The sequence below is a fragment of the Geotrypetes seraphini genome, chromosome 3, assembly GCF_902459505.1.
Source record: "Geotrypetes seraphini chromosome 3, aGeoSer1.1, whole genome shotgun sequence".
Classification (NCBI taxonomy): domain Eukaryota; kingdom Metazoa; phylum Chordata; class Amphibia; order Gymnophiona; family Dermophiidae; genus Geotrypetes; species Geotrypetes seraphini.
Window position 1 is genome coordinate 360701990 of NC_047086.1, and position 27042 is coordinate 360729031.

Consider the following 27042-nt stretch of genomic DNA (forward strand, 5'->3'; position numbering starts at 1 on the left):
TTATTAGAAAACCATGTAGCTCTTTCATATGATACAATTCTATTTGGGACGTCAATGAGAATAAAAAGTCAAATTTCATCAAGTAATAATAAACTTCTATTGATAATGACAGGAGTCGCCATTCAACATATCACCAAAAATTGGAAAAATTACACTAGACTTAATTACACCTTCTGGTGGAATTTGTTGTGCCATATATATATATAAATAAAATGGAAAGAACAATTGTCATATAAAAAGGGAATTTATAATAATTTTTTAAAAATTGGGGGGGCCATTGAAACATATTGTAATGATTAGACGCCTTTTTACACTGAAAGTATAATTATAAATATGGAAAGGGGGGTGGTATATAGTTATAACATAGGTTTAATCAATATTTATGAGTATAACACATGTATGATTTTTTTAATTACAATATTTGTGAGAAGGGTGGGTGGGGGAGGGAGATAATTTATGTATTTAAGATGATAATAGAATGAATTTCAAGTGATGTGTATGATTCAACTGATGTAATATTGCATACTTGATGTAAGATGAAAAATGAATAAAGAATTGGAAAAAAATAAATAAATAAAACTAAAGTACCAAAAGCCACAGGTAATTTTACAGTGCGTGTGTATGGGGGGAGGGTGCTCTTAGAGACCTGGCAGATAATTGGAGGGGGGAGGGTGCAAGGCTGAACATTTGCTGCGGTGCTTAACTGGTCCTATCTGAACCCTGGCCCTCCTCACATCTTGCATTCCCTGAACTAAGAGTGTTTTCTTTGTCTAAAACTGGGTTTCTATAACACACACCTCTTTCAACCTTTCATTCTCACATGTCAGTGACAATACGTTCACCGACACAACAGAGAAATGGTATGGAATCTGCATCAGAAGGTGCAGGAGAAGAGAGTTGAAGACCCGAAGATGCATAATTTAGAGCAGTGATTCCCAACCCTGTCCTGGAGGACCACCAGGCCAATCGGGTTTTCAGGCTAGTCCTAATGAATATGCATGAGAGAGATTTGCATATAATGGAAGTGATAGGCATGCAAATCTGCTCCATGCATATTCATTAGGGCTAGCCTGAAAACCCAATTGGCCTGGTGTTCCTCCAGGACAGGGTTGGGAACCACTGATTTAGAGGATAGGAGAGGCAAGACGTTAAATACTTGACAGAGAGGCCACAGGACTAGCAAACATGAAATTAAACTGCTAAGAGACACATTTAAAAGCAGCACGAGGACAGAAAGAATGGTGAATGCTTAGAATGGCCTCCTGGTGGAGATGGTACGGACACAACAATGGCGGAATAAACATAGATGGATTCCTATATAGCAAAAGGATGGAATCAAAGCAAAACTAAACTGACTTTCACATTTCAAGTAAGGCATAGAGGGGTGTAACATGCATGCATCGGCAGGTACAGTCCTAAGCAAAGGTATAGAAGGATTCAATCTATAAGGAGTGGCAGCCACCTAAATGGACTATACGAGTACATCTGCCATCATTTGCAATGAACTCAGCATTTTAGGTTCAAACAAGTTTTATTGATGCATAAACTCATTACCAAAAAGATAAGAAGGGGACAGGCAGTAGAATTATAACCCAACCCCCTGCATCTTCCTTCATGCTACCACTGTGATGGATTTTCTGGTGACAATATTTCATGCTCTGAATTGCTTTAAAACTACAGTGGTACCTTGGATTACGAGCATAATCCGTTCCAGGAGCATGCTCGTAATCCAAAATGCTCGTATATCAAAGCAAGTTTCTCCATAGGAAGTAAGGGAAACTTGCTTTGATATGTTCCCACCCCCCACCTTCCCCCCCCCAGGCCAGCAGCGCTGCTCCCCCCCCCACGAGAACCGGCATTGCTCCCCCTGAAGGCCCCCCCTGCGAACCGGCACCCTCCCCCCCGCTATCCGGCACCCCCCTGCCGCCATCCGGCACCCCCCTGCCGCGACCTGAGATTCCCCCAACCCACCCGAACCCTCTTCTTACTTCCAGTGTAGCCTCCGCATCGGCACCATAAGAACATAAGAAATTGCCTCCACTGGGTCAGACCAGAGGTCCATCGCGTCCAACGGTCCGCTCCGCTCAAGGCCCGGCACAGGAAGCAGATTTTCGGGCACCGGCACCAACGCACAGGACATGCTGGTGCCGGTGCCGATGCGGAGGCTACACTGGAAGTAAGAAGAGGGTTGGGGTGGGTTGGGGGATCTCAGGTTGCGGCGGGGGGGGTGCCCGATGGCGTCTGGGGGGTGCCGGATCGCGGGGGGGAAGGTGCCGGTTCGCGGGGGGGGGGGTGCTCGTACAGCGAGGCAAGCTCGGTTTACGAGGCACCAAGTTTGCGAATGTTTTGCTCATCTTGCAAAACACTCGCAAACCGGTGCACTCGTAAACCGAGGTACCACTGTACTCCAATCTGAAGGCATGTTAACTTCCAAAAATTCAACAAAGAAATGTTTTGAGCTAAACTAATAAAAAGGTATCCACATAATATTTTGTACATTAACCTCAATTTCCATCCAATTTAAAATGGATCAACATGGTAACTGCAGTTCTTTAATCCAGAGATCCACAGAAATTGACAAGAGATGTGTGAATGCTTTGCTGTGGTCAGGGCACTCTGAAAGGCTGGCCCACAACAGAGTCACATCTTGCATCTCTGACATGGCTACAACTTGAATATTGTGTGCAGTTCTGGTTGCCGTATCTCAAAAAAAAGATATAGCGGAATTAGAAAAGGTACAGGGAAGGGCGACAAAAATGACAAAAGGTTTAGGATGACTTCCCTATGAGAGGCTAGGGCTCTTTTGCTTGGAGAAGAGGGTGATATGATAGAGGTCTATAAAATAATGAATGGAAAGGGTAAATGTGAATCGCTTGTTTACTCTTTATAAAAATACTAGGACCAGGGGACATGCGATGAAACTACTAACAGATTTAAAACAAACTGGAGAAAATATTTCTTCACACAACATGTAATTAAACTCTGGACTTCGTTGCCGGATATTGTGGTGAAATCAGTTAGCTTAGCGGGATTTAAAAACGGCTCAGATAATTTCCTAAAAGAGAAGTCCATAGGCCATTATTGAGATGGCTTGGGGAAATGCTGCTTATTCCTAGGACAGTGTATCACAAACTGTGTGCCATGAGACACCGGTGAGGAGGAAAAGCATCGGCTGACTGCCTACAGGATGCGCCTCGTGGCGAGAGGCATGTCCTACAGGCAGTCAGCTGGTGCCTATCCTTCTTCCCGGCACCTCTCCTCTTCCAGCACCCCCTTCATTGGCAGCTCAGGACCCCATCTGGACGGCTTCTATGCATGTCTACGTGATGATGTCACGCAATGCACATGACATCAATGTCCGCACATTTCCGGATGCCCTCCAGCCGTGGCCCAGAGTTTAGTGTGCCATGGCTCCAGAGAGTTTGCGAGACAGTGTCCTAGGTTAAGCAGCATAAAATCTGTTTTACTACTTGGGATCTAGAAAGGTAATTGGGACCTGGGCTAGCCACTGTTGGAAACAGGATGCTGGTTTTGACGGACCTTTGGTCTGTCCCAGCATGGCAATTCTTATGTTCTTAATGGGTGTTGTTTGCTCTATACAAGATTCATAAGTGGCTATTGCACTGCAATAAGGAACTGCATTTTGCATCTTTTTTTCTTTTCTTTAATTTCTGCATTATTTGAAATTCTTAAGAAAAGCCATCTCATGTTAAAAGGAAACGATGCAGGTTAATTAGGCATTAAGATGAGAAGACAGCTTTAGTGCTAACCAGAACTGTATCTGCCTTGATCAATTCACCACTTGTCTCCCCTGTTCCAGGGGGCTGTGAAATAGCAGGAAGCTAAGGTGGCAACATCCCAGTCTGCTTAAAGGCAGCTTTCATCTTCCCCAGTTAAAGGATCATAAAGACAAATAAAATTAACATACTTCTAACAAATGGAAAGCCATCATCTAACTTGCAATCACCTTCATGACAAGTTTCTATTATAACAAAAACACACTAAATTTTCACATTTTCAGGTTTGATTTAAATTAGATGAAATTTTTAAAGTATGTTTTCTTGATTGGTCTATTACACATCAGCTGCAAGCACAGCATCACCTCATCACCCTCCCAAAAGAGCATAATCTTCAAATGAGTTTTTCACATGTTTTCAATCCCTGTTACAGTGCTTTCAACACTCATTAGATTTCAACAACAAGCTTCAGCATGTGATAATTGAAACATCCTAAGATAGTAGCTGTTAACGCAACCTTCGTTATCATTAAGCCGTCTCCTTGCTTTCTCAGCACAGGTGTAGAAGATCAGAGCAGCTGAGGGGAGGGGGGAAGTATCCTCCTTCACTTCATCAAAGAAAAGGAAGGTCTAGAGCAGGGTTGTCTAACGCCGGTCCTCAAGGGCCGCAATCCATTCGGGGGTCATCTTTGACTCATCTCTTCGCATATTCAACAGAATGCCAAAACTTGTCGCTTCTTTCTATACAACATTGCTAAAATCCAAAACTTCCTTTCTGAACACACTGCCAAGACCCTCATCCATGCTCTCGTCACCTCTCGCCTAGATTACAGCAATGGGCTTCTCGCGGGTCTTCCACTAAGCTATCTCTCTCCCCTTCAATCTGTTCAGAATTCTGACGCATGTTTGTGGCGGGAGAGAATGGGCATCTCTTTTGCTGTTGTGTTTTTGGTTTGATTTTTTTTTCCTTTTTGCATTTATTCTGTGCATGTGCCCATCGCTATCACTGGCGATGGGCACATGCAAAATTTAGCGAGTCTTCGCTACTCTCTGCCAATCTCATTTGTATGAGCGTTTTTGGGAGATAAGATTCGCTTTTTTAAAATCGCTACCAGAATGGCTGGGATAACAGCCTGTCGTTTTTTAACATGCTTTTTTGAGAATCTAGGCCTCAGTGATCTAAAACCACTTCCTGGCTCAGTAACGTAGGCAACCAACAAACTGCAGAACTATTGCTTTCTTTCCAGTACAATTGTGGCATTCATGTGCTATTTACACTAGGAAGCTCATTTGCATTAGCCGTTTCACACTGTTGCTTTGGATTATTAGATAAGTGAATGGAATACATTCCATTATACATTTGGCATCTGCAAACGACTACACTCAGGTGGGAGGTGAGAAGCTGATATGCACGGACGGGGAGAGGGACCTTGTGGTGATAATGTCCGAAGATCTAAAGGCGAAAAAACAGTGTGACAAGGCAGTGGTTGCTGCCAGAAGGATGCTGGGCTGTATAAAGAGAGGCGTAGCCAGTAGATGAAAGAAGGTGTTGATGCCCCTGTACAGGTCATTGGTAAGGCCCCACTTGGAGTATTGTGTTCAGTTTTGGAGACCGTATCTGGCGAAGGACGTAAGAAGACTTGAAGCGGTCAAGAGGAGGGCGACGAAAATGATAGGAGGCTTGCGCCAGAAGACGTATGAGGAGAGACTGGAAGCCCTGAATATGTATACCCTAGAGGAAAGGAGAGACAGAGGAGATATGATTCAGACGTTCAAATACTTGAAGGGTATTAACGTAGAACAAAATCTTTTTCAGAGAAAGGAAAATGGTAAAACCAGAGGACATAATTTCAGGTTGAGGGATGGTAGATTCAAAGGCAATGTTAGGAAATTCTACTTTACGGAGAGGGTGGTGGATGCCTGGAATGTGCTCCTGAGAGAGGTGGTGGAGAGTAAAACTGTGACTGAGTTCAAAGAAGCGTGGGATGAACACAGAGGATCTAGAATCAGAAAATAATATTAAAAATTGAACTAAGGCCAGTTCTGGGCAGACTTGCACGGTCTGTGTCTGTATATGGCCGTTTGGTGGAGGATGGGCTGGGAGGGTGTAGATGGGCTGGAGTAGGTTTTAACAGAGATTTTGGCAGTTGGAACCCAAGCACAGTACCAGGTAGAGCTTTGAATTCTTGCCCAGAAATAGCTAAGAAGAAAAAATTTAAAAAAAATTTAAATTAAATCAGGTTGGGCAGACTGGATGGACCATTCGGGTCTTTATCTGCCGTCATCTACTATGTTTCATTTTTTTTTTCTGTTAAAGCTCCTACTATTTGGAATTCCCTTCCATTACACATTAGAGCAGAACAAAATTTAGATAAATTTAAGGGCAATTTAAAAAGCTTTCTTTTTAAAGATACTTATGAGTAATTCACCATTTGGATATTTTATTATTTTTAACTTACCCCCCTTCCCTTCCTTGATGTTATTTCCATTTTTTTGTTCTTCTTTTCTTTAATTAATGGAGTTCTCCCCCCCTTTTCCTTTTGTTTTATATCCCATCCCAGTATGTTTGTAGTTCTGTACTAAGTCATGTTTGTTTTAATATAAATTCCCCCATTTATTTTAATGTACAACGCTTTGAATTCTATGTTAAGCGTTTAATCAAAATTTTAATAAACTATGAAACTATGAATGAGTTCTGTGCCAAAAAGAGATGACAGCATGACACCTCATTTTATAATTTGGTGACTAATAACAAAATGGATCAAATTCTATATATGGTGCTGAAAAATCGGTGCTGGGAAAACAAAAACAAAAACCGGAGCTCCAAGTTGGGCACCATTTATAGACTAGAACTTAGCGCAGATGCGCCATATTCTGTAACACTATATGCAGATTCTTGGAATGCCCAGGCTATCTTCAGAACCCGAACAAGCAGCAGGAAAACTTTTGATTTTGTGCTCCTCCCGATTGGAGATCTGAGGTAAATTTATCATTTTTCCTCCTGATGAAGCAGGATGTGTGAAACACGATCGGTGAGGAAGAGGAAGTGAAGGCAGTGGATTTTGTTATGGGATTTGCACTTATACATTTCACTTTTTTGGAGCATAATTGGAGTGAGAGCACATGAAAATTTGGAAACGATCCAGCAGTACTGACATGATTAAGACTTTCTTTTTTTTTATTTTATTATTATTTTTTTTATTCATTTTATAACTTACATCAAGTGTACAGTAAATATCAAACAATTATAGTACATCACTTGAAAATCTACAATATCCTACAACAAGAAGATTTAACCCCCACCCCCCTCCCAAATTAATATACAACTAAAATATACCACATGAAAATAATATCTTATGTCATTCATATATATATTAATATTGATTAAAGACTTTTTAATCTTCTCGCACCCCAGACCGGAGGCTGATCACGGAATATTTCCATCAAGTTAGTGCTACCTCTGTACAATATTTAATCCTATAAATTTGATCAACAGATTTACAACAACAACTTTAGTGAGGTGTGAGGTAGGCAGGTGGGTGCCATGATGTCTGGATGCAACATCATTAGAAAACACTGCTGTGTTTAGATCAGTGGTTCCCAACCCTGTCCTGGAGGACCACCAGGCCAATCAGGTTTTCAGGCTAGCCCTAATGAATATGCATGGAGCAGATTTGCATGCCTCTCACTTCCATTATATGCAAATCTCTCTCATGCATATTCATTAGGACTAGCCTGAAAACCCGATTGGCCTGGTGGTCCTCCAGGACAGGGTTGGGAACCACTGGTTTAGATGATATTTTAAACTGAGCACTCATAATATTATAATATTCTATTTACTCATAACATTTAATTTATGGTATTTAATTCATATACATATATTTACAACTTGGTTTTAAAGAACAAATGTTTTTTTGCTTTGCATTGAATTCTTATGCACTTTTATGCCCAGTCTATGCTCCCTTTTCAGATCCACGCATAAGAATTTGTATAGAATAACGCCTACGTTCTAATTGTTGCCAATTAGTGGCAACAATCATTAGCGCCCAATTAACAGCACTAATTATGAACGTATAAGAACATCTGCAATTTCTTTAGTTGGAGTGACTTTATGGAACAATTTTAACAGGACCATTGAGAGCACTTTTAGATCTTCAAAAATTTAAGAACGTAGTAAAAACTTCTCTATTTACGGAAGTATTTAAATGATTATTTAAACAGGATTTATGAGGTAATTGCTACCGATATATATATATAGATGGCAATGTTAGATATCCGTCTCCCTGAAGAAATTAGTGTATGCGTTGATTGTATGAAACTATTGTATGCGCCTTTTTGTCTGTATCCACTTTATGATTATATTTTGTAAACCGCTAAAGAATAGGCGGATAAAAAATTCTTTAAATAAAATAAATGCTCAATTAATTAAATGGTATGCAGAAACTAAGCGCACACAAAATTTTAATGCTATATATAGAATCTAGGGTAAGTGCATGAGTGACGCCTACATCTTATGCCAAGTTGTAGAATTGCCCCCCATCGTGGCCATAAGTTACTGACCATATGTGATCAGATTAAATCATATGTGATCAGATAAATAGGCCACAAATCTCATGGCTCAAGGTTATGATTTTAAACCTTGCCCATAATCTGGAGATTTTACAGTGGACAGGATTTATCAGGCCCCCATCTACTGCTAATAGTAACATGATCCCTTGAAAGTGATTAAGGGGCTCATTTTTGGGGGGGAAAACCCATCCAAAAGGTGGTATAAAGGGATAGATGAACATTTTTCTCACCAAATCCTTCAATTTGCTAATACCTGGCTACAAGTCAATGAATAGTAAACTGTTTTAAGTGAATCTCTTCATGAAAAGGCAGTTAATAAATCTATTTTCTGCAGTGTGTCTAAATCTCAAGGTGGCATGTTGGAGGTGTGGTTTGGGCAGGACTAGAGCAGGCATACGATTTGGCCACTTTGCTGCAATAATCGATCATTTTAGAAAACGTCTAGGACACAATATGGACTTTTGGGGCTAGACCTGTTTTAACAACAAATGAGTGCCAAAAAGGTGCCCAAACTGAACAGGTGACCACTGGATAGATGAAGGCATGACCCCTTCCCAACATGTCACTGACCCTCTCCCCCCCAAAAAAAAAAGATGAGACTGAAACCGTACATACATACCTGCCTGTATGACAGCTTCAGATATTATGGCCAGTCCTAATAGACAAGTGAGCAGGTTCCTGGAGTAGCCTAGTGGGTGATACAGTGGACTATAGAGATGGAGACCCAGGCCCATATCCCACACTAATTAGTATATTTATGGTGGATTACATGAGCATTTCAAAACCCACCCAAATCCCACTGTACCTACATAGGTGATACCTGCAGGCATAAGGGCTATTGGTGTGGTGTACAGTTGGGGTCAAGTAGGCTTTGGGTGGGTTTGGAGGGCTTATCATACATTATAAGGGGGTTATGGTAATGTGTACCTGGGCCTTTTTATGTGAAGTTCACTGCGGTGTCCCCTAGGGTGCCCCACTGCTTTGCTGGGATGTCTACGTGGTCAGTCTACTAAAAAAGCTGGCTCTCTTGCATCTCCAATGGCTTGTTTTGTTTTTCTTTTGGACATTTTTTTAATGATTCAAAAAGATAGATGCACTGAGATGAAGCACATCAAAGAAATGGCCATTTTTGAAATAAAAAAGATAGATGTTTTTCTGTTTTGAAAATGGTCACATTTGCTACTGGATTTTTGTGCATGTTCTGAAAAATGTCCAAACTGAGATTTGGATGCCATCTTGAAAATGCCCCTCCACATGTCAGAGACCTTGATTTGAGAAGCTCAACAGCATGAAACCTACCATGATAGGAACAATAGCTCCCAATCTGATCCACAATGAACATCAGGAGGAAGCCCATGACCAAGAAGACGCCAATGAAGAAATGAACTGGAAAAGATGAGCTCTTTTCTGCCGAATCTTCAGTTAACATGTCCAATATCGTGGTGTTGGCATTCAGCACACCATTTTTGCATGGCACTTGAGCTCCTGCATAAAAGGAATTTTTTTTCAATGAAAATGACACAAAAATGTAAAACACAAAATTCACTTAAAGCTGAAATTTAGTTTGCTTCTATCATGGCTTTATACCAGTGTCCCGCAAACTTTTCGGCACCACAGCACACTAAACCTGGTGCCGTGGCCAGAAGGCATCCGGAAGTATGCAGATATTGAAATCACATGCATGCGTGAGGTCATCGTGTCGACATCCGTTTATGCTCGGAGGCCCTCTGACCGCAACCCTGAACCTGTTACTTCGCCGGTGGGAGATCCTGGAGGAGGGGAGGTGTGGGGAGAGGAGGAGAGATGCCGACATTGGCTAACTGCCTACAGGACATTCGTCTCGCCACGAAAGGCATGTCCTTTAAGCAGTCAGCCGGCACCAGCACTTCTCCTCCTTGCCAGCGTCTCACTGCACAGTTTGCGATACACTGCTTTATACAGACAAAAGTTCAACAGAACCATGCCTTCTTATTCTAAAACCAGTTTTAATACTGTTCCCTACCCTAGTGATGTATACAAGTATATACACAGCAACAAACCTCAAAGGTCAAAAATGAATAGTGTATCAGGAAGATGGGGGGAAAGTAGATGGATGGATGGACTTGAGGAAATCTGACAATACAGATACAAATTTCACTGCAAACCACTTGACGGTTTCTTTCAACTAGTAAGAAGAAACTGTATTGGGTATGCATGAATAGCGGGGTTTTTAAAAAAATTTAATTGGAAACAATTTTTTAAAAACAACATTGGGCAAAAATTTGGATGACGTAAGGGTCCCCAACCAATTACATAAATGAAGAGGGGCCTAGCCCAAAAGGTTTGCTTACTGCTGCATTAGCAAAGAAAGGTCCTTACTGTAGATGTGAAAAATGGCTAACAGTAAAACATATACGGCTCCTTTTACTAAGCCACGTTAGGGCATTAACCCGCGGAATAGTACACCAAATTGCCCTGCGCACTAGACGCTAACGCCAGCATTGAGCTGGCGTTAGCTCTAGCTGCATAGCGCGGGTTTAGCGTGCGCTAAAAACGCTAACACAGCTTAGTAAAAGGAGCCCATAGTGTAAATGCAAAATTGGTTAAGTCTCATAGCTCTTTTTGTAAGTTGGGACAGGGTGAAGTAAAGAAGAGAATACACTAACCCCCCCCCTCCCTTTTTACAAAACCTTAGCATGTTTTTTAGTGCCAGCCACGGCGGTAACAGCTCTCTCATCGATGAACGTCAGAGCTGTTACCACTGCGGCTGGTGCTAAAAAACGCGCTAAGGTTCTTTAAAAGGGGTGGGGGGTAAGAGAGCTTCTAGCCACAACACAAAAAAGGCCATTATTTGCAACGATTCTTTAGTCTTATTAAAGCATTCATTATTTCCTTTCTTGATTGCCAAATTACTGCAGACCTGAATTTCCATGGTTTTCTAATTACTCCAAGGAAAACACAGGCAGGGAGAGCAAAGGGAAATAAAAACCGCAAGCAGGGAGACCAGCCAACATAAGCGAAAAGTCATAAGAAAAAACAATGAGGGCTTCTTTTTGAGAGAAGAGACTGCTTGGAGAATGTGCTAGTTGCAGATGTCTAAACAGGACATAAAATTACTTGAGAGCAGTGGTGTAGTAAAGGGGGGGTTGGGCAGACCTGGATGCCATCTCTGTGGGGACACTGGCACCTGTCCAGCCCCCTTCCACACCCTCCTGTACCTCTTTAAAATATTCGCCAGTGCAACTAGTCTAGCCTGCTGCTCACACAGGCCTGGCTCCCTCTGAACTCACTTCCGGGTCGTGGGGCCAGGAAGTGATGTTGGAGGGAACGCCAGCACAAGCAGCAGGCCGGAGAAGCTGCTCGTGCTGGCGAAGATTTAAAGAGATACAGGGGTGGGAAGGGAGGGTGCAAGTAAGAACAAGAACATAAGAACTGCCATCTCCGGATCAGACCCATGGTCCATCGAGTCCGGCGATCCGCATACGCGGAGGCCCAGTCAGGTATACACCTGATGTAGTTTTACCACCCATATCCCTCTATGCCTCTCATAAGGAGATGTGCATCTAATTTGCCTTTGAATCCTAGCACAGTGGATTCCTTAATAACCTCCTGTGGAAGAGCATTCCAGGCGTTCACCACTCGCTGCGTAAAGCAGAACCTCCTGACATTTGTCCTGGACTTGTCCCCCTTTAGCTTTAAACCATGTCCTCTTGTCCGTGTCACGTTGGACAGTGTAAATAATTTGTTTTTCTGCTCTATTTTATCGATGTCTTTCAGTATTTTGAACGTCTCTATCATGTCCCCTCGCAGCCTCCTCTTCTCAAGGGAGAACAGTCCCAGTTTCTTGAGTCGTTCCTCATATTCCAAGTTCTCCATACCTCTTATTAGCTTCGTTGCTCGTCTCTGCACCCTCTCCAGCAGTTTTATATCCTTCTTTAGGTTGGGAGACCAATGTTGGACGCAGTATTCCAAGTGTGGTCTGACCATTGCTCTATAAAGCGGCATTATGACTTTCTCCGATCTACTCGTGATTCCTTTCTTTATCATGCCTAACATTCTGTTTGCTTTCTTTGCCGCTGCCGCACATTGTGCCGACGGCTTCAGGGTCCTATCTATCAGTACACCCAGGTCCCTTTCTTGTTCGCTCTTACCCAGAGTTGCTCCTGACATTCTATACTCGTGTTCCTTATTCTTACTGCCTAAATGCATTACTTTGCATTTCTCCACGTTGAACTTCATCTGCCATTGCTCTGCCCATTTCTCTAACTGATACAAGTCGCTCTGGAGTTCTTCGCTATCTTTCTGCGTTCTGATTGTCCGGCATAGCTTTGTGTCGTCTGCAAACTTAATGATCTCACTGGATATTCCGTCTTCAAGGTCATTGATATAAATGTTAAATAGGATCGGCCCAAGTACCGAGCCCTGGGGCACACCACTAGTCACTTTCTCCCAGTCTGAGAACTTCCCATTTATGCCCACTCTCTGCTTCCTGTTTTCCAGCCATTTGCCTATCCACCTGTGTATATCTCCCTCTATTCCATGGCATTGTAGTTTCCTGAGAAGTCTTTCATGCGGAACTTTGTCGAATGCCTTCTGGAAGTCCAAATATATTATGTCCACCGGCATTCCACTATCAATTTGCTTGTTCACGGTCTCAAAAAATTGAAGCAAATTCGTTAAACATGATTTCCCTTTCCTGAACCCATGTTGACTGGGTTTCAGCAATTCGTGTATATCTAAGTGCCGGACTATGCTATCCTTGATCAGTGCTTCAACCATCTTTCCAGGGACAGACGTAAGGCTCACAGGTCTGTAGTTGCCCGGTTCTCCTCTTGATCCCTTTTTGAAAATTGGCGTGACGTTCGCTATCTTCCAGTCATCTGGTATCTGTCCAGTTCTGATTGTCAGATTGGCGAGTTTTTGCAATAACTCTCCGATTTCAACCTTCAATTCCTTCAAGACTCTCGGGTGAATTCCATCCGGTCCAGGGGATTTGTCACTTTTAAGTTTGTCGATCTGGTAGTATATCTGGTCCAAATCTACTTCAACTGTGGTGAGGCTGTCTTCTATTACTCCACTAAACACTTTCACAGTTTCTGGTATTTTTGCGGTATCCTCCTCCGTAAAGACGGACGCAAAGAAGGAATTTAGTTTGTCCGCAATTTGTTTATCTTCCTTAATGTACCCTTTTCTTCCCTGATCGTCCAGGGGTCCCACCGCCTCTTTTGCGGGTTTTTTCCCTTTCACGTATCTAAAGAAGGGCTTGAAGTTTTTGGCCTCTTGCGCTATTTTTTCTTCATAGTCCTTTTTGGCATCCCTCACCGCCCTGTGACATTTCTTCTGATCGTCTTTATGTTTGTTCCATGCTTCGGTTGTTTTCATGTGTTTCCATTTTTTGAAAGAGTCCTTCTTTTCTTGTATGGTTTCCCTCACCTGTCTGGTAAGCCATGCTGGTTCTCCCTTACCCTTTGTTCTCCTTTCTTTGGAGATCCTCGGAATGTATAGGTTTTGTGCTTCTGTGATAGTAGTTTTCAGTAGAGACCATGCCTGCTCTACTGTTTCAAGTTTATCCACCTTTTTTTTGAGTCGTTGTTTCACCATGGCTCTCATGCAATCGTATTTGCCCTTTTTAAAGTTAAAGGTTTTGGTTAAGGTTTTGGCACTTTTTCTATTCCCGATGTCAAGCTTAAAGATGATCACATTGTGATCGCTCGTCCCCAGCGGTGCCGTAACTTCTACTTCTTTTGTCGGTCCCGTGAGGCCATTTAGCACCAAGTCCAGGGTGGCGTTGCCTCTTGTCGGCTCTTTTACCATTTGTTCCAGGAAGCAATCCCCTAGCGCCTCCAGGAACTTGACCTCATTGCCGCAGTTGGAGGTTCCTAGTTTCCAGTCTATCCTCGGGAAATTGAAGTCTCCCAATATTATTACATTGCCCGTCTTGCATTCTCGTTTGATTTCCTCTATCATTTCAGAGTCAGTTTCATCCGCCTGTCCCGGGGGACGATAGAAAAGGCCAATTTTCGTGTCTGCACTGTTTTGGCCAGGAATCTTGACCCAGAGGGACTCTAGCTTCTCTTTCGTTTCCGTCGTAGCCACTTCAACAGATTCTACTCCTTCCTGAACATATAGGGCAATACCTCCACCTTTCTGCCCTACTCGATCTCTTCTATATAGTTTGTATCCCTGAAGTACTGTGTCCCATTTGTTTTCTTCATTCCACCATGTTTCTGTTATGCCAATGATTTCCAACTTATCATTTCTTGCTATTGTCTCTAGTTCCCCCATTTTGTTTCCTAGACTTCTAGCATTGGTATACATACATTTGAGTTCTCTTCGAGTTACTTTTTTGGACTTTCTGCTCTTTGCTGTCCCTACTGTTTCTTTCACGGTCTCCTTAACCGCTCCAGTGTTGTCTCCCTTATTTGCTGTGCGGTCATCCCCTCCTGTGTCTGAGTTGTCCCTTCCTGCCTTGTCTTCCTTATTTGCTGTGAGTTCGTCCTCTCCTGTGTATGAGTAGTAGCCCATTGATCCTTCATCGGGGCATCCTGTTGTCCGTACCATCGACTGGTGGTCGACTGTCGGCTTTCCCCTATTTATTAGTTTAAAGCCTTCTCGATGGCCCTCTTCAAGTTGCTCGCCAATACTCTTGCTCCTTCCTTGTTGAGGTGTAGTCCGTCCTTTCTGTAGTACTTGCTTTTTCCCCAGAACGCCGTCCAGTTGCGCACGAAGTCAAAGCCTTCTTCTTCGCACCATCGTCTCATCCAGGCGTTAATAGCTTGCAATTCCCCTTGTCTCTTTCCATCCGCTCTTGGTACTGGGAGGATCTCGGAGAAGGCCACCCTCACCTCCCTGATCTTCAGCAATCTTCCAAGTGAGCGGAGCTGGCCCTTCATCTCTTCCCTGTCATACTTCCGTCCGCTCACATCATTTGTTCCCACGTGGATGAGCACAGCAGTATCCTCTCCCCCTGCGCTGTCTATGATCCTGGAGATCCTGTTGGCCACATCCTTGACTCTTGCTCCAGGCAGACAGGTGACGATTCTGTCCTCTCTTCCTCCTGCGGTGTGGCTGTCCACGTGACGTATAATGGAGTCACCTACGATGATCCCCATCTTCTTTATTCGAGGGTTCCTTGGGGGTCGTAAGTCCACGTCTACGGTATAGGGCCAGTCTTCTTCTTCCGGAGCTACTCTTGAATTTGTTTTCGTCTCTTCAGATGGGGGGACCTCTCCCTGTGTTTTCTCTCTTCCTTCTTGTGTGTGGATGTCTCCTACCTCATCTTCGGTTTTTTCTGGATTTGCATGTGTGTCTTCTCTCATCTCTTCCAGTCCGTCTTTCTGGGTATCCAGGGTACAGCTTTCCAGACCTGGGATTTCTACGTGTTGCTGATGGGCTTCCTCGATGAATCTTTCCAGTTCCACGATCCCTTCGCCGGTGTCGGGCTCCCCTAGCAACTTCTCCTGTATGCAGTTTTCCTCCTTCCTGGCAAGGAGTTCTTCGAGTTCCATCACAGTTCCCTCCAGCAGCCGAACTTGCAGTTTCAGGCTGTCCAGCTCCTCACATCGGCTGCAAATGTATGCCCTAGTCCCCGAGGGGAGGTAGTCATACATACTGCAGCCGGTGCAGAATACTGGAAAGCTCATCTTCTGGCTTCCGTGGGCGCTCATGTCTTGCTCTCCTTCTCAGTTGTGTGTGTCCTGCCCTCTTGATAGCAGTCCTCTTGTTGATCGCTGGTCTTGGTTGTGTTGGTGCTGTTGAGCTGTTTGAGAGTGCTTGTCTCTCGGTGTGCTGTGTGACTAGGTAATAATAAACAACTTCGCCTGGCGCCGAACGGCTAGGCGCCGTTGGCTCCTCCCCTTTCAAGGGGGAGTCCGGCGCTGGCTCTGACGCGTTGGGGGGGGCGGAGCGAACTCTCGCCGCTTCCCCGAGCTCTGTCTCCTCTTCCCTCCGCTTGCTTTTCTGGTGCTCGGCACCAAACGCTGCCCCTCTCTTACCTGAAGCAAATCTTCAGGTTCGCTGCTCTTTTCTCCTTCAAAGCACCGCGTGTGCCGCGTTGGCTCCTCCCCTTTCAAGGGGGAGTCCGGCGCTGGCTCTGACGCGTTGGGGGGGGCGGAGCGAACTCTCGCCGCTTCCCCGAGCTCTGTCTCCTCTTCCCTCCGCTTGCTTTTCTGGTGCTCGGCACCAAACGCTGCCCCTCTCTTACCTGAAGCAAATCTTCAGGTTCGCTGCTCTTTTCTCCTTCAAAGCACCGCGTGTGCCGCGTTGGCTCCTCCCCTTTCAAGGGGGAGTCCGGCGCTGGCTCTGACGCGTTGGGGGGGGCGGAGCGAACTCTCGCCGCTTCCCCGAGCTCTGTCTCCTCTTCCCTCCGCTTGCTTTTCTGGTGCTCGGCACCAAACGCTGCCCCTCTCTTACCTGAAGCAAATCTTCAGGTTCGCTGCTCTTTTCTCCTTCAAAGCACCGCGTGTGCCGCGTTGGCTCCTCCCCTTTCAAGGGGGAGTCCGGCGCTGGCTCTGACGCGTTGGGGGGGGCGGAGCGAACTCTCGCCGCTTCCCCGAGCTCTGTCTCCTCTTCCCTCCGCTTGCTTTTCTGGTGCTCGGCACCAAACGCTGCCCCTCTCTTACCTGAAGCAAATCTTCAGGTTCGCTGCTCTTTTCTCCTTCAAAGCACCGCGTGTGCCGCGTTGGCTCCTCCCCTTTCAAGGGGGAGTCCGGCGCTGGCTCTGACGCGTTGGGGGGGGCGGAGCGAACTCTCGCCGCTTCCCCGAGCTCTGTCTCCTCTTCCCTCCGCTTGCTTTTCTGGTGTGGCATGGGGGCACAGAAGGAGCAGGGGGGGCAGAGAGGAGGGCGCAGGATTGTTCAAATGAATGCAGCCCAGACAGATTTAACAGCAAAGATGAGAAGCACAGAGCCAAGCTGCCCTCTACAAACAGATAAAATGATGGGTTCAGATGGGCAACATTCAACATATTAACCAGGGCTATGGAGTCGGTACATAAAACATTCAGCTCCGACTCCTTTATTCATATATCTTTATATCTATATAGGTGTTGTACGATATGCAAGGTGCTTCTTGGGATTTTGGTTTGTTTATCATTTTTGGTCAGCTATCATGGATTTGCCATTTGTGTTCTATGTGTGTGACCAAGGTATTCTGTTAGCATGATTTTTCTATGCAGCATTTTATAGTAATTTGGCTTGTTCAGTTGTCTCAATAGTAGAGGAGGAGGGGAGGGGAGATAGGGATTTTGTTGATCCTTGTTCTGTACAAGTTTGTGATTCATAAAATGTTGTACAGAAGATTGTTTCTTTTTATACTTTACTAAAATAAAATTATTTCAATATAAAATCATAGCTATTTTTTAAAATTCTAAATAAAGAATTAAAAAAAAATAAAAAAATCATAGCTATTCAAGACTTGTGCGAATGGGATCAGACAGTTTGTAGGGACAGGGTAGGGATGGGGACAGAGTTCGAGGGACAAACTTTGTCCCTGTGTCATTCTCTAGGTGCCACTTTCACTAATATAAATATCATAAAATATATTACATTTTGTAATCATCAAAATATATTCCAAAAGTAATACATAGCCTGAAAAAATGATTAATCAAATTATTACCTGTGAAATAATAAATTTAAGCATTATAATATTTGCATGAAATATAATTTAACTCTATTAGGAGTTGGAGTCAGTGCATTTTCACTGTCTCTCATTCCGGTAACCCAAAAATTGCTTCCGACTCCAACTCAAAAGCCCTGGTATTAACGGGGCTTAGGAAGTTTTAGCAGCTCTGCTGTCTGACTTTTTCAGTGCTTCTTTAGCATCAGGAGTGGTTCCAGAGGACTGGAGATAGATGGATCTGGTTCCTCCACAAAAGTGAAGTGAAGCTGGGAACTACAAGCTAGTTCGTTTGATCTCAATAGTAACTACCGGTAACCCCTCCTTTTACAAAACCGTAGTGCAGTTTTTAGCGCCGTCTGCAGCGGTAACAGCTCCGAAGCTCATAGAATTCCTATGAGTGTCAGAGCAGTTACCGCCATGGCCTGCGCTGTGTATGTCTAGTAGCATTATAAAAATGTTAAAAGTAGCAGTAGTATGATACTTATGTGCATTTGTGTGTCCAATGATTTTCCTTCTTTAGTTCAATATATATATATATATATATATATATAAATTTTTTTTTTTTTTTTTTAAACATATGTTTATTGAAAGGGGTATAAAAATCACAAATAGCACAGAAAATGGCAATGAAAAGTATTAGAGGAGTGTATTCATTGAATTATTTGTAAGAATAAAAGAACCAATACAGTGGATAACAAGTAACATTCAACAGATAACCGATGATCTTCCTTCTGATATCCTTTGTCCTTTCCTTTCTATGGTCCATGGCATTACTAAATGATCTCACAAAAAACAGGAGATACTTCCTTCACAAACGTGAAAGCAGAAAGCAAACAACGAAGGTGACTGATCGATGTTCAATTTCTTTTATTCACTAAAATGACTTGACAGGATCGTGTTTTGGCCCCTAAGGGCCTCCCTCAGGTGTTTGGGTTCCGATTGATGAATCGATAAACATGTGGATGTTTAAGATTGTACCAGAGCATCTGACATAGAAGACTGCGCACTTTTATGTTTATTGATTCATCAATCAGAACCCAGACTCCTGAGACAGGCCCTTAGGGGCCGAAACACGATCGTGTCGAGTCATTTTAGTGAATAAAAGAAATTTAATATCAATCAATCACCTTCTTTGTTTGCTTTCTAATAAATAAATGATCTTCCATATGCGTGCTGAATTCCTCATTTTTCTTATTTCCAGTTAAGTGTTAATAGACTGATACATATTTGTAAATTATACATGGATGTTAAACTCCATAACTGGTATTTAAGTTGTCTTAGGTTGTGGTAAATATGGTGAATAATAATTCCTCTCTATTAAGTGATAGCTTTAATTGTGATCTGAACCTAAGCAATGACCATGATAAACATGAGGGCAATACTGTAATTTGTTAAAATGTCTTCCAAACTTTGAATATAGACATAGTTACCAAACTTCTCACTCAAGATTTTCTTCTTTCCTTCTGACCCTTGTCTGCCATGGTTTTTAAAGGCAGTTCAACTAGCAGTCATAGAGGACATGACTAGAGAATGGCACTGGGACAAATTTTTCCCTATCCCCCACAGGAACTCAAGTTTTTGTCGCTGTCCCTGCCCCGTTCCTGTAAGCTCTGCCTTAACTGCACAAGCCTTGAAGACTTATGATTTTAAAATGTTTGAGGCTTGTGCAGATGAGGACAGAGCTTGGAGGAATGGGCAGAGACAGGAAAAGAACTCGCTGGGACGGGAAAATGAGTTCCCGCGGGGACGGGGAAAAATTTGTCCCCGTGTCATTCTCTAGACATGACTAACAAAATTAATAACATCGATGCATGGGCTGGGATATAGATTGACTCCAAGATTGCGCATTTTATCCACTATAGCAATACTGAAATTGTCAATCCTAAGGGATTTTGGAATATCAGGAGAAAAGAGATCAGATAGAAACATGATACAGATTTTGGCAGCATTTAGCTTCAAGAAATTATTGTGCAACCAATGTTCTATCAGGTTCAGATGTGACTGTAGTTCTAAAATTGCCTCATCATTGCTCTTAACCTTAAGCAAGAATTGAATGTCCCCAGCATAGAGACAATAGACAGCATAAGCAGTATACAAAGTGGCAGTAAAAAATTATTGAATAGAATGGGTGAAAGGACGGAGCTTCGAGGAACGCCACTGGTAATGAGAGCTTCATTGGATCAGTTTTCGGAAATAAATACAGAAAAGGATCTATTAAAAGATTAATAAAGTGGACTCAGACCCTCTTCTATCAAACTTAACTAGCAGTTTGTAGGAACTCTGTGAGCGTCGCCATACCATAAACTGTTCCAGACAAACTAATGGATATATGGTAGGCAAAGCATGGGCGTACTCAGGTGTGGCGTGCCAAATTTACACTTAAATTTCTGCCAGAAATTGATTTTATTTTCATTTAAAGTATTACAGTATTTCTTAGATTATTTTTCTGGTTGCTTGAGAGTTCTGGTTGAGTTCCGGTTAACAGAGAGTCTACTGTAGCAGCAGCAGCAATAGTAGAACCCAACTTTCACTCTTATTACCTGAGGAAACCCGATGACGCCAATAACGAAGCAGTGCGACTGAGCTGACAAAAGTCACACCTTGAAGAAGTTATGGTGAAACTTTGGCCTTAGTCGATGGGATTTTGATTGAAAATCAGCACTGGCACTTATAAGCTAAGTCACTATTTTTAATTTTGGGATTACCATTATAGATATCTGCATTACACAGAGCTTGAGGTGGCACATATAGGGTTTTTTTTTAAAATGCCAGTAATGTGAATTCACCCGTTAAATCCTATCACTGCGATAAGAGTGAAGGTTGGGTTCTGAGGTTTTTTTCCTCCCTTGTGTCTTTTATATCCTCTGGCATGCAGGTTTTTGCTTGAATATGATGAAAAGTTAAACCTTATGTAACATATGATTATCAGCCACACCTGATGAAATTATAAGATAGTTATTATCCTAGTTTCCAAGTTCCAAGTTTATTGAAGACTTAATATACTGCTAGACTTACTGTACCACTTAATATAAGACTTAATATACCACTAGAGAGAAAGTGGTGTTCAAATTAAAAAGGTAGCAGAAAGGAACTACAACATTATAGAAAGGGTTGTAGTAGGAGAATAGGAACAATCCTAGATTCTCTTTTCGTTTATATTACTATACATATTTTTTTAAATAAAATTCAGGAGCCTGATTCATTAAGATCCTAATCTACTAAAATGCGCTCAAGTTTTGCACCAACATGAGTTAAATATAAACATTAAGGCTCTTTAGATGCTTAAACCTCTGTGGTAATTATTGAGGTATTTCCTGTGCTTTTAGGAGGGCATGTCCATTAATGATGGAGGACAAAAATTACCCTCTATGCTGCTAACGTGTAGTGGCAAAGTAGAATACAGCTAGCTTAATTACTTGAGGTGGGATTAACAGGTCTGTGCTATCACATTAGCAATTACCATAACATGTGGTAATGATTCCCAAGTCAGCTGCATGGCATGGTCTTCACCTATCACACACTCCACAGTGTTGTCTAATGCAATTAGCACCTAGTAGGTTAACGTGCTGTGTTGCTAGCATGCTTTAATGCTACATTAAACACCTAATAATGTAGCTATGGGTTTTCTCTCATTCTGTCCTATACTAAACAGGCTTTATGGTACCATCTGCACAATACAACATAACAAAAACTGCAATAAATATTTACTAGCATGTGAATTATTTATTAAGGGCCCGATTCTATATGAAAGGTGCCAAAGACTCGTGTTCCGAGCCCTAGCGACTTGATGAAGATTATCAACTTTTCGTGGCAGAATGCAGAAGTAGAATGCTGGGCCTTTCCTCTGCACAGTATAAATTCGATATTGTCGTTGCCGCATCAAATTCGATCCTCCACCTCCAACACTGCCCAGATGGGTGGTACATCGTTAGTCTTCGGTAACCATCGTTCCACCAACTGCGCCAGGTCGGAGTCAGGAACCGCTTCTGGGAGCCCAATAATGCAAAGACTTTTCCGCCGAGCTCTGTTCTCCTGGTCATCAACCCGGTCCAGCAGCTGACTCACTCGTGCTTCCAAGGCATCAATCCGGGCGTCCAAGGTCACCATGGGCCTTCCTGAGCAGAGATACGCTCCTCCGCCTGCCGGATTTGGGTGGCATGCCCAGCCAGCACATCTTTCAGCTCCTCCGTCGAGGTGTGCAGCTTGGCTAATTTATCGTCCAGCAGCTGGGAGAGGTTCCTCATGGACACCTGCAACACATCGTCAGCCATGCGGTCCACAACTACCTCCATCTGCAGCCCCGCCATTTTGTTAGAGTGCACTGCAGAACTCTTAAGCACTCTGGGAGTTTTTGGAGGCATCCCCCTTCACCGCAGTCCAGGAAAGCGTGAAGGTGGCTCAAAAGGTCAGCCGTGACAACGGGTAGCCCCACTAGTAGCTAAGGATGGCAGACACAGGCTGGGATCAGAAAAAAGAGGGTAAGTTAGGAGAGTTGGAGCAGTGCCCAGGCTTCTGCTCGGGTTCCAGCCATCATGTGACCCCCCGGTACATCGTTAGTCTGACATCTCCGCTGAAACCTGTTGCCTAAAAAATCAACGCACACTAGTGTGGCATTAAGCGCAGTTCCATAAAAGTTAGGTGCACTGTATAGAATCATGCTTAGCGCTGCCTAAGGGCATTAGGTGTCGCTAAGCATCCTGACTTTTAGGTGCATCAGGGTTTTCTTGGCCTAAATGCCTGCACCTAAATTAGGTGCACAATAGCACCCAAGTCAAAAACAGATGCCTAACTCCAAAACATGTCCATGATTCGACCACTTTTAGGAAGGCACTTTGGACAAGGCACCTACCTTTTACAGAATCACGCCTAGCAAGTTAGGCGTCTGTCAATTAATTCCACTAACAAAAATTATGAGGTGTTAGGTGCCAATTTCCGATACCAATTAAGCTAGGTATCAATATCAGCTAGGCATGCCAATGTAGGGTCTAACTTTAGGCGGACTTTATAGAATTTGTGGATAAGTGTTTAAATATCACTGTCTTATCTGTTCTTAAAATGACAAAGAACATAAAGGGCAGCTCTAGGGCAGAAGTGCATTATGAAGGCAATTACCTTGAGCTCTGAAAAGACGACTACGAGAAGGAAGGCAGTTATTTCTAGAGGTTTCAGTCTCGGAGAGACTTCTACTCCTGCACTTTGGTAGCAGGCATACTAAGATCTGTTGAGCAGTGGGTCTCGGATATGGGAAGAAAGTAAGAGACATATCATCTTGTCCGACTCAAAAAGTTTAATTAGGTGAACTGCTAAAAGAGCTCTATATCCTATACAATATGAGAAAAGGTTTTCCTCTGAGCCTCTGGACTAGGCATGAACCAGAAAATCTCAACTGTTTTTCCAGCAGCACCTCAATGCCTCCCACCTAACCTAGGTAAATCGTTTGCACCTGCACGGCTCCCTGGCAGGGTGCTGCTTCTCCTCCATTCTCCAAAATCTCTGCCAGTACTGCCTGAATGCATCCAAACACATGGGAGTCAACTTTTCAGAATTATTGGGGGGTGCTAAACCCAAAGGAAATTCTCTCTCCCAAGACACAGTTAAGAAATTAGTTCCAAATTGGGGGTGCTCAAGCACCCACAGATCCGGCTTCTACGTCCAAAAGGCAAGCATATCATGAACAGCAGGAGACCAGCTGGATGAGAAGGGACCGTATTTATTACCAAAAGCAAGAGAAATGAAAGTTTGCAAACCTTCAATCCCAAATTAATATAAAGACCTTAAAAATAAGAGTATGCTGGATATTAAAGAAAGGACAGCTTGGAAAAAGGAAAACACCAGATTTGAGATTATAGCTCAGTGAAGCATTTTAACATTCAACACTAAACAATGACAAGTAGAAAACTTTAAAGAATATTTATTACTTTTTTTTAAAACTGGGGGACTGCATAAGGCAAGGTGTAGGTCATAGGAGCTGATTCTCTGGACTCCTCCATGTAGAATTCCTCAGGGTTCCACTTTATTCCTTATCACCCATCATAGCAAATGACATCCAAATATTTTTCCTCCGAATAGATTTCTTACAGAAGACTTTTCTCAGTGTAAGAAACTCTTTATACATTACTAGTCTTTAAGCCCGTTACATTAACGGGTGCTAGAATAGATGTGTCTGTCTTTCTTTCTTTCTTTCTCTCTCTCTCTCTCCTTGGTCGCTTTCTGTCTGTCTGTCTCTCTCCATGGCTGCTTTCTGTCTGTCTGTCTTTCTTTCTGTCTCTCTCTCTCCTTGGCTGCTATCTGTCTGTCTGTTTTTTTTTCTTTGTCTCCCTCTCTTTGGCTGCTGTCTGTTTGTCTTTCAGTCTGTCTCTTTGGCTCTCTGTCATTCTTTCTGTCTGTGTCTCTCCCTGGCCCCCTGTCTGTCTGTCTTTCTTTCTTTCTCTCTCTCCTTGGCTGCTGTATGTCTGTCTTTTTTTTTCTTTGTCTCTCTCTCTTTGGACACTGGCTGTCTGTCTGTCTCTCTCCCTGGCCCCCTGTCATAGAAACACAGAAACATAGAAATAGACGACAGATAAGGGCCACGGCCCATCAAGTCTGCCCACTCCAATGATCCTCCCTATCTATCTTTGCGGATAGATCCCACATGTCTGTCCCATCTGGCCTTAAAATCTGGCACGCTGCTGGCCTCAATAATCTGAAGTGGAAGACTATTCCAGCAATCAACCACCCTTTCGGTGAAGAAGAACTTCCTAGTGTCACCGTGCAGTTTCCCGCCCCTGATTTTCCACTGATGCCCCCTTGTTGCCGCGGGACCCTTGAAAAAGAAGATATCCTCTTCCACCTCGATGTGACCCGTGAGGTACTTGAATGTCTCGATCATATCTCCCCTCTCTCTACGTTCCTCGAGTGAGTAGAGCTGCAACTTCCCTAACCGCTCCTCGTATGGGAGCTCCTTGAGTCCCGAGACCATCCTGTCTGCCTATCTCTCTCTGTTGTGCCATGCATTCCTGTCTCTCCATGGCCCCCTTCTGTCTCCCCCCCCAAGCAAAGCAAGATTACTGTCTGCCCCCCCAGCACATCCCTACCTCAAAGCAGCACCCTTTCCCTCTCCCCCTTCACTTCCCTGTGCAGCAGTAGCATAATTTTTACTTTCATGGGACACCTCGTAGCACCAGCACAACACCCTCCTGCAGTTGCTCTACTGCCAGCTATCAGAAGACAAACCGCCGCTCAAAGCACTGCACACGCCCCAAGCCTGCGCATGCTCCGCAAGCCACAAGCCGGCGCACGCGCCACAAATGGAATACAGCCACGGAGGCACACATCACGGCGGCAGGGATCATAGCATTGTAAGTGCGCATGCGTGCTTAGGGTTTTATTATAGAGAATAATGGCTGGACGTAAGTGAGTGGGTTTAATTAAACTTTCAAAAACTGAGTTTTTAAGGATGGGAAGGTCTGTTATAGCTCCCATCATTCCTTTCACTTAAGGCAGATGATGCTACTCTTCGCATCATCTGAAATTATGTAGTTTTCGTGTCATGACTGACTTCACTCTTTTATTAAGGCGCGCTAGCCGATTTAGCGTGCGCTAAACGCTAACGCATCCATAGAATATAATGGACACGTAAGCATTAAGCGTGCGCTAAATCGGCTAGCATGCCTTAGTGAAAAGGACCCCCAAGTTCCAATGAGTTTCTTAGGTAAATTCATTCTTTCCTGCCTAAATCAGAATTATAGTCAACTAAATATAAGTTTGGGAGAGAAAAAAAAATAATTGATTTACAAAAAAATAATAATCTCACTCATACAGCATCCGTAATTATTATACTTCACATATGCTTCGAGACATGACGCTCTGTAGGGAATACAGTGGTGCCTCACACAACGAACTTAATCCGTTCCAGGAGCAAGTTTGTTATGTGAAACGTTCGTTGTGTGAAACGCGTTTTCCCATAGGAATACATGTTAAAAAAAATAATTCGTTCTGTAGCATAAAATATGCTAAGATGACATAAAAAAAGATAAATTTTTGGTTATTATTTTTATTTAGATACATCTAAAAACATAATTGTTTTTTAAAACAACACACATTTTTTAAATTTAAAGACAGACTAAGTAGAGTCTAATTTTACAGTGAGAGGGCAGAGTCTCAGCGGCAAAAACTGGGACTTAACTGTTCATTTTTTTTTTTTTCTACCGTGTTTCCCCGATGATAAGGCAGGGCCATCAAATAAGACAGCCCCCCCTTTTTAGAAAAAAATGTAAAATAAGGCACCCCCCCGCAAATAAGCCACCCACCGATACCTGCGCTTACCCGAATCGGGTGGTACGGTGGGTGACTCCGTGTGGTCCCTGGCACCCCCGACACGATCGGGGCAAGAGGGAGCTCAAGCCCTCTTGCCCCCCCCCGACTCCCCGACACGATCGGGGCAAGAGGGAGCTCAAGCCCTCTTGCCCCCCCCGACTCCCCGACACGATCGGGGCAAGAGGGAGCTCAAGCCCTCTTGCCCCCCCGACTCCCCGACACGATCGGGGCAAAAGGGAGCTCAAGCCCTCTTGCCCCACCGACTCCCCGACACGATCGGGGCAAAAGGGAGCCCAAGCCCTCTTGCCCCGCCGATTCCCCAACTCCCCGACAATATCGGGCCAGGAGGGAGCCCAAGTCCTCCTGGCCACGGCGACCCCCTAACCCCACCCTGCACTACATTACGGGCAGGAGGGATCCCAGGCCCTCCTGCCCTCGACCCAAACCCCCCCTCCCCCCACCGCCCGCCCCCCCCCCAAGAACCTCCGACCGCCCCCCCAGCCGACCCGCGACCCCCCTGGCCGACCCCCACGACACCCCCAACCCCCTTCCCCGTACCTTTCTGTAGTTGGCCGGACAGACGGGAGCCAAACCCGCCTGTCCGGCAGGCAGCCATCGACGGAATGAGGCCGGATTGGCCCATCCGTCCCAAAGCTCCGCCTACTGGTGGGGCCTAAGGCGCCTGGGCCAATCAGAATAGGCCCGGGAGCCTTAGGTCCCTCCTGGGGGCGGGGCCTGAGGCACATGGGCCCAACCCGACCATGTGCCTCAGGCCCTGCCCCCAGGAGGGACCTAAGGCTCCCGGGCCTATTCTGATTGGCCCAGGCGCCTTAGGCCCCACCAGT

The 27042-nt window shown here is 44.1% G+C and overlaps 1 protein-coding gene across 2 annotated transcripts in view; it reads right to left on the reverse strand.

The window, feature by feature from the left end:
- LOC117358158 (zinc transporter ZIP9-A-like) overlaps positions 1-27042 on the reverse strand; it is a 75231-nt gene that overhangs the window by 9407 nt on the left and 38782 nt on the right. For both annotated transcript variants that reach the window (XM_033939747.1, XM_033939746.1), the window contains exon 3: positions 9605-9790. In XM_033939747.1, coding sequence (XP_033795638.1) covers positions 9605-9790 — 186 coding nt within the window. The remainder of the gene's footprint in view (positions 1-9604; positions 9791-27042) is intronic.